At 66.0% G+C, this 7,845-nt stretch overlaps 1 protein-coding gene across 2 annotated transcripts; it reads left to right on the plus strand.

Annotated features, from left to right (window-relative positions):
- Window positions 1-900: 900 nt before the first annotated feature.
- Window positions 901-6,968, plus strand: CCND1 (cyclin D1; the record flags this gene model as incomplete). Of its 2 annotated transcripts, none has more annotated exons than XM_080697212.1 (5): window positions 901-1,098; window positions 1,967-2,182; window positions 2,820-2,979; window positions 5,749-5,918; window positions 6,804-6,968. In XM_080697212.1, the coding sequence occupies 5 exons, from the start codon at window positions 901-903 to the stop codon at window positions 6,966-6,968; spliced, it is 909 nt and encodes a 302-aa protein (XP_080553338.1). The 2 variants fall into 2 exon arrangements, with proteins under 2 accessions (XP_080553338.1, XP_080553339.1); XM_080697213.1 differs by having other exon boundaries at window positions 5,749-5,897.
- Between the last annotated feature and the right edge of the window lie 877 nt (window positions 6,969-7,845).

Genomic DNA, 7,845 nt, shown 5'->3' on the forward strand with positions numbered 1-7,845 from the left:
CAGGGGTCGCGGCTGCGCCCCTCCGTGCGGGGTCCCGGCGTCCCGGCGTCCCGCGCGCGGCCCGCCAACGGGGGCCCGGGCCTGCGCCCCCCCCCCCGGCGCGGGGAGCCCCGGTGGGCTCGTCGCGCGCAGGAGGCTGACATTTCCAGAGATTTGATCTGTTTTATTAAAGAGTGCGTTAAAACAAAGACCGTTCAGTCCGCCTGCCCTTCCAAGGTGCCCCGGCTCAAACGCAGACGGCGGGGAGGGGGCGCCGGGGCGGAGGGGCCCGGGCGGGAAGACCCCCGCAGGCCCCCGGCGGCCGGGGGGCGCGCTGGCCACCATCTTGGGCTGCTGCTGGGATTTGGGGCATTTATTTCATTTTATTTTCCGCGCGAGGCAAGTTGGGCTGAAGTCCCTGGAGTGGCCGAGGTGCCCCCGGGGGTCTGCGCCCCGCGCCCATCTGCACGCGCCCTCGGGGGCGCGGGGACCCCGGGACCGGGTGGGTGCCCCGCGCACGCGGCCGGCCGCCGCCCCCCCCCGCCCTGCGCCTCCCGGGGTCCCGGGCGCCCCCCCCGCCCTGCGCCTCCCGGGGTCCCGGGCGCCCCCCCCGCCCTGCGCCTCCCGGGGTCCCGGGCGCCCCCCCCCGCCCGCCCTGCGCCTCCCGGGGTCCCGGGCGCCCCCCCCCCGCCCTGCGCCTCCCGGGGTCCCGGGCGCCCCCCCCCCCGCCCGGGCCGTGCGCATCTCTAAGCAGCCCGCGGGGCGCGGCCCGCCCCCTCCCCGCCCCCGGCCCGCCCGCCCCCGGCCCGCCCCGCGCCGGCCCGCCGCTTTGATCGCGCCCCGCGCCGCACGTCACGCGCCCGGCGGGTTAAAGCCGCGGCCGGCGGGCGCGGAGCAGGAGCGCACGGCGCCGCCGCCGCCATGGACCACCAGCTCCTCTGCTGCGAGGTGGAGGCCATCCGCCGCGCGCACCGCGACCACAACCTCATCAACGACCGCGTGCTGCGCGCCATGCTCCGGGCGGAGGAGACCTGCGCGCCCTCCGTGTCCTACTTCAAGTGCGTGCAGAGGGACATCGTGCCGTCCATGCGGAAGATCGTGGCCACCTGGATGCTGGAGGTGCGGGCGCCTTCCGAACACGGGGCGTGGGGTGGGGGCACTAGACGTCCCCTGCCCGGGGGGGGGGGGGGCGGCCGGAGGAGAGGTGCGCGGAGGGCGGGGGCGCGGCGCCCCGGTGGCCTCCCCCGGCCCCGGCGTGGTTTTTAAGTTAATATCCGTGGACACGTATGCGCGGGCCGCTCGTGCCAGTATTATGCGCCATCTTTGCTCTTTTATTGCAAAGCAAAAGTGCTTATTAATAATTGGGGGCCGGGTGGGGGCGGGCGCGGAGACGTGCTGGCGGGGCCACGGCGGGCGCGGGGGCCGCCTGGGGCCCCCCAGGAGGGGCCTTTGTCCCCGCGGCGCCCTGCGGACGGCCCGGCCGGCCAGCACGCGGGGCCGAAAGGTCGCGGGGCCCCGGGCGCCCGGCGCTGACCCGTCCGCGGCCCTCGGCCGGGGTCCTGCCGGGCGAGCCGGGGTCCGGGGCACACTTTCAGGCCCTCGGCGTGGACCTCGGGGCCCCGAAAGTGTTTTTTAATAATTTCTGAAAGTGCAGCGTGGTGCCCTTGCGGGAGGGCAGCGGCGGGGGCGGGGGGCCCGGAATTTGAGTTCCTGGGGCCCTCCCTGGGGCCCGCCGCCAGCTCCCGACCCCCGGCGTGGGTCAAGGGCCGCCCGAGGGTCGTTTTCGGCGGGTTTTTAGGCGCCCGGTTATTTTTTTAATATTTTTAAATATTTTTTGAAAAGATGACGTCTGGGGAAATAGGCGGCGCGGCGGCCGGGGCCGCCACCTTTGTGTCTGCGGGCGGCGCGCGGCCCGGGTCCCCGCGCGACCCCGACCCCGACCCCGACCCGACCCGGCCGGCCGGAGGGTCACGGCGCCGCCCCGCAGGTCTGCGAGGAGCAGAAGTGCGAGGAGGAGGTCTTCCCGCTGGCCATGAACTACCTGGACCGCTTCCTGTCGCTGGAGCCCCTGAAGAAGAGCCGCCTGCAGCTGCTGGGCGCCACCTGCATGTTCGTGGCGTCCAAGATGAAGGAGACCGTCCCGCTGACGGCCGAGAAGCTGTGCATCTACACCGACCACTCCGTGCGCCCCGAGGAGCTGCTGGTAACGGGGGCGCCGGGCGGCCGGGCGGGGGGCTGCCGCGAGAGGCCCCTGCCCCGCGGTGCCGGCCCGGGGCGGCGGGACCCGCACCCCTTGCACCCCTTGCGCACCCCTTACCCCTTGCACACCCCTTACCCCTTGCACCGCGCACCCCGCACCCCTTGCACACCCTGCACCCCGCACCCCAGCCCCGGCTCCCACCACGTTTGCGCCCGGCCGGGTCGCGGGCGGCGCGCGCCCTCTAGCGCCGGCGGCCGGCCTGGGAGGTCTTTTTGTCTGCTGGCCGGCCCCAGGCTTACCGAGCAGAGCCTCGCGCATTCCTTTCCTGTTTTGATCTGGGGGCGCGGTGCCCCCCCATTCTTCAGGACGCCCCGACAGGCGCCGCCCCAAGACTACAAATGAAGGCAAAGGCCTGAGACGCTGTTTAAAATCTGTTTCTTTTTTTTGCGGTACTGGGGACGGAACCCCGGGGCTTCTACCTCCGACCTACACCCCCAGCCCGGTTTTTTGTTTTTTCTAAAACCTAAACAGGGTTTAGGGTTTCCACTAAGTTGCGGTGGGCCTCCGGCCTCGAACCTGCCGTCCTCCTGTCTCTGCGTCCCGAGCCCCGGCCCTCTTAACGCGTGCCCCATCTCCACAGCAAATGGAGATGATCCTGGTGAACAAGCTCAAGTGGAACCTGGCGGCCATGACCCCCCACGACTTCATCGAACACTTCCTCACCAAGATGCCCGAGGCCGAGGAGAACAAGCAGGTCATCCGCAAGCACGCACAGACCTTTGTCGCCCTGTGCGCCACAGGTGGGCTCCTGTCCCACCGCCCCGCCCGCCAAGTCCCGCCCACCTCCGCCCTCCCTGAGCTCCAGGACCCAGGCAGGCAGCCCCCTCGGGCCTCTCCCGGGCTGGGCCACCCGCCAGGGGCGGGAGAGCAGCAGGCTCCCCGCGCTGGGGCCAGCAGCAGCCGCTGCTGCGGGGGCAGCTGTTGGAGGAGCTCGGAGGCCCCGCCGGGGGCGCCGCCCGCTCTGCTGCAAGGGCCCGGAGCTGGCTGGGCTGGGCTGCGGGTTGGCAGCCGTGGGGCCTGTCTCGCTGTCCCTGTCCGGGCCCCCTGGCCCAGCCCAGCGTGGACAGATGCCGACCCCAGTTCTGCCTCCCGCCCATGCCCGCTTCTCCCCGGGTCGGGGCCCCTCCCCGGCTCTGGGTGGCCATCTGAGGCGGCAGCTGGTACCTTTTCCTCGCAGAGGGGCAGCTCCAAGTGCCTGGGACCTCCTCCCACCCCAGTGTCGAGTGTTTAAAGCAACCACTGGTGTAGGCCAGGGTGCTGGGGAGAGGTCTGCCCTCAGGCCGGGCTCCTCCACCTGCTGAGTGCCAAGTGCCCTGGCTAGGCTGAGCTGGGGTGCCCTGGGCGCCCCAGGGTGGGGGCGGCAGGCAGGCGGGAGGATTCTCTGGCTGGGGCTCCTCTAGGGAGACTGCAGGCTCCAGCAGCCTTTTATGGGAGCGGAGCGTAGGGTAGGCTGAGACGCTGCAGTTTTCTGGAGATAACGGGAGGGGAGGGGTGGGGGTTGCGGGGCCTCTGGGCAGGGTGGCGCCCTCCCCGGGCCCCTGGGTGCTGGCCAGGTGGTAGCAGGCCTGCGAGGCGTGGAGGCCAGTCCCAGGCTGAGGCGACCAGGTTCCCGCTGCTCTGCAGCTCTGACAGCGCAGGGGCCCGTGGTCCCCGCCAGCCCTGGGCTCCGCTCCCGATCTGTCCCCCAAGGAATGCAGCTGTGCCGCCTGTGTCTGTCACAGGGACAGCCCTGGGGAGGGGAGGGGAGGGGCATAGCCACAGCTCAGCATCAGAAACAGCTGGACGAGGTGGAGGCCCGAGAAAAGCCTGGGAAGCCATGCCTGCCCTCCACGTGGCCAGGACTCCAGGCCCCCTCCCCCCCAGGGCTGGGGCCCCAAGCGCGCCACACACTGATTATACTCCGGGTTCCACTGGGCTCTCGCCCCAAAACCCCAGTGCTAGAGACGGAGCCCCAGGCCTCGTGCTAGGCAAGCCCTGCCCCTGAGCACCCCAGACCTTTGTATTTTACAATAGGGTCTTTTATTTACTTAGGTTTCTCTGAGTTGCAGAGGGCCTCACTAAGTAGCTGGGGCTGATCACGAGTCGCGATCCTCCCGTCTCAGCCTCCCAGATGCCGGGGTTACAAGTGTGCGCCACCACGCCCGGCTCTGCGGTAGGGTCTTGATAAATTGTACCCTCCTGCCTCAGTGTCCCCAGTCGCTGGGATTACAGGCGTCTTCCACCTTGTCTGGCTAGCTCTGGAACCTTCTCTATCTGAGCTGTTCCCCCAGCCTCAGTTTCTAATATATATTTATTTACTTTGCGGTATTTTAAGACAATATTCTCGCTGAGTTGAGGTCTCACTGAGATGTCGGCCTTCTCTCTCAGCCTCCCAAGTGGCTGGGATTCCGGGCACATGCCCCGTCTTGGGTTGGGTTCTGACATTCACAGCCACCTGTGTTCCGAGCTGCCTGGAGCCCGTCTCTGTCTCTGAGGACCGTTCAGCGGGCGGCATTGCCAGGGTCGCCTGCAGTTGGCACCTGGGTTTAACGGAGGGGTGTCGGCAAGGGTGAGCCGTGCCGTCCAGCTCACGGGGCCCCGTGTCCTCCCCGTGGGACCTAAACGGGAGCTCTGTCTGGGTTTCTTCTGGTTGCTCCTCTTCTAACAGAAGGCCATGGGGCCCCGGCCACAGCGCAGAGGTGAGCTCAGAAGTTGGGGTCCCGGGGGCAGCTCTAGCCTGTGTATCCTACAACGTTGACGTCTGTGCCGGGCTCTGATTTGTCCCACTTAAAGGGGAGAAGAGCCGGGCATGGTGGTGCATACTTGGGAGGCTGAGACAGGAGGATGGCAGGTTCAAGGGCAGCCTTGGCAACTTAGTGAGACCGTCGTGAAATAATAAAATAAGGGCTAGGGATTAGCTCGGAGATAGTGTCTCAGGGTTCAATCCCAACACCACAATAAAGGGTGGAAGAGGTGGCCCCCATGGGGGTCTGAGTCATCACTGACTTGTCAGTAGCCACTTGCCAGCGCCCCCTCTGCCTTTACCAGGCCCAAGGTTGCTTGTCCTTAGGGTGAAGCCTCAGGCGCCCCAGCACCTAAGGGCCCCTCGGCCAGCCGCCCTGGGTTTTTCCCCTGGGGCCTCGGGATAAGCCAGATGGGACTTCCCACCCTGTCCTGTGGGGGGCCGTGGCTACCTTGAGAAGCCGCCCAGCTCCCAGGTGGGTCTCTTGGGGTGCACACACCTTCCCTAACTCGGTCGGTGAGCTGGAAGTTGTTGGGCACAGGAAAGCGTTCTCGCCTCTGAGCAGGCGTGGCAGTGCGCTGGGCCGGGCAGGGGCCGAAGGTCTCTTCCTTGGCTGAGGCCTGGCCCGGCCCTGCAGGGAGCTGGGGCGCCTTGTGGTGTCCCTGGGGGACGGGCCGCTGACTCCAGCACCTGCTGCCAGGGTCGGGGTCTGCTTGCGGGCTCTGCTGGGACGCCTGATTCGCGGGGTCCGGCGTTCCGCTCACAGCCCCTCTCCCTCTCTGCACAGACGCAAAGTTCATTTCCAACCCGCCCTCCATGGTGGCCGCCGGGAGCCTTGTGGCAGCGGTGCAGGGCCTGAACCTGGGGAGCCCCAATGAGTTTCTGACCTGCTACCGCCTGACGCACTTCTTCTCCAGAGTGATCAAGTGTGACCCGGTGAGTGGCGGTCCTGGGAAGGTCCTCCGGGCGTCCTGTCCCGCCCGCCGGGGCTTCCAGGACTAGGTGGCAGCCGTAAACCTCCCTGAGAACAGGCTTCAGGGGCCACCGCGAGGGCTCAGTGCCAGACACCCACAGACAGCGCGGGGCTGGTTTCCTGCAGGGGTGTGGCTGCAGCCGGGCGCCGGGGAGGCAAGACAGGAGCAGCCGCAGGTTCGAGGCCAGCCTCAGCAGCTTGGGACTGAGGGCGCAGAGCGTCCCTGGGGTTGGTCCCCAGTACCGCTGACACACCACAGAAAGCCAGTTGTGCCCTTCATGTCCACAGTTAGAAGGACTGTAATTAGAAAGTTTGTGGCATTTACCGCATTAGACCAGAGAGCTCGACGGCCACCCGTCTGCCCGCTGCGCATGAGGGCATGACACCTGGCCTGAGCCCGGCTTGGGTGGCAGTGGACCTTCCCCGGCTGGGACGGCCACAGTCTTGTGGCGGGGAGGTCCTGAGTGGGGTCGCAGGGCCAGGGCAGCTGGGACCCACGGCGGCCCCGTGCCCCCCATCGGGGTGGTAGCAGCCCTCACATCTTCTTGGGTTTGGGCGCAGCCTTGCTTTTATTAAGACCATCCTGGTTGCTGGGCGTGGTGGCGCGCGCTTGTAATCCCAGCACTCAGAGGCTGAGACGGAAGGATCGCGGTTCGCAGGCGGCCTCAGCTACTTAGGGAGGCCCTTCGCAACTTAGTGAGACCCTGTTTCAGAAGTAAAAAACAGGGCAGGAGGTGTAGCTCGGAGGTACAGTGCCCCTTGGGTTGCATCCACAGTACAGCAAAACAAAACAAAGCCCAGGCATGCTTGGGGGCTGGGCTCCTGCTGTGGGTTCCTTCTAAGGACACCCCACCCCACATCTCTTTCAGGACTGCCTCCGGGCCTGCCAGGAGCAGATCGAAGCCCTGCTGGAGGCTAGCCTGCGCCAGGCCCAGCAGAACATGGACCCCAAGGCCTCGGAGGAAGAGGAGGAGCAGGAGGAGGAGACCGAGCTGGCCTGCACCCCCACCGACGTGCGGGACGTGGACATCTGAGGACGCGGGCAGGCAGGCGCCCGGAGCTCCGGGCCAGCGGCCCCGGGGGCTCCTGACAAGTCCCTCTTCTCGGGGGACGTCAAGCTGCCAGAAGGGAAAGTTTTATTCTTCTTGTTGGTTTTTTTTTTTTTCTTTTCCTTGCTCCTTCTCCCTTTCGTCTTTGACTTAAGCAAAAGCAAAAAAAAAAAAAAAAAAATCCTGAAAACTGTCTTTAAAAAAAAGGACAGAGAGAAGCTAGGATCCGCGTGCCCTGCTGGGGTGAGAGGCCGCGCAGCCAAGCATGCGTTATTGTACCCCGGTAATCAACTAGCTTGACGAGAACGTGTGTAGCCCTGATCGAAGCGTTACATGCAGGAAGGGGCTGGGGAGGGCTAGATTTGATTCTTCATGTATTTTTTAAAAAAGCATAAAAACATCTTAAAAAAGAAAAAACTCAAGAAACAATTTTTAAAGTAGAAGAGGGTTTTAGGTAGACACGTATCGGCTTTGGCGTGACCCTGGGCACCTTGGTCCCTTGCTTGCCCGCCCGTGTAGGCACTTGATAACTCCTTTGTATGCGTATTTTATCTCGTAGGTAGATAGTCATGGAACCTCTTCCCACTCACGGTTGATGGTTGAGGCGACTCTCGGCCAGCAGCGCGTGGAGTGCGGCGTCCCCGCCGGCTCGCCCCGTGCCCGGGCACCCCCGGCCTGGGTGCAGGTTTGCCAAGCACCATCCGGCTAGCGGTGCCGAGGCCAGCTGCCCGGCTCCCGCGACACACGCTGCCGTCGAGGCGAGACAGAATACCCACATAATATATTCTATTTTTATAATCTTCTTATTTTTGTAGTTACCTGTTTGTACCATGCCGGTTTCTCACCCCACGGCCCGACGCCC

Source organism: Muscardinus avellanarius (assembly GCF_963383645.1).
Source record: "Muscardinus avellanarius genome assembly, chromosome: 1".
Lineage (NCBI taxonomy): Eukaryota > Metazoa > Chordata > Mammalia > Rodentia > Gliridae > Muscardinus > Muscardinus avellanarius.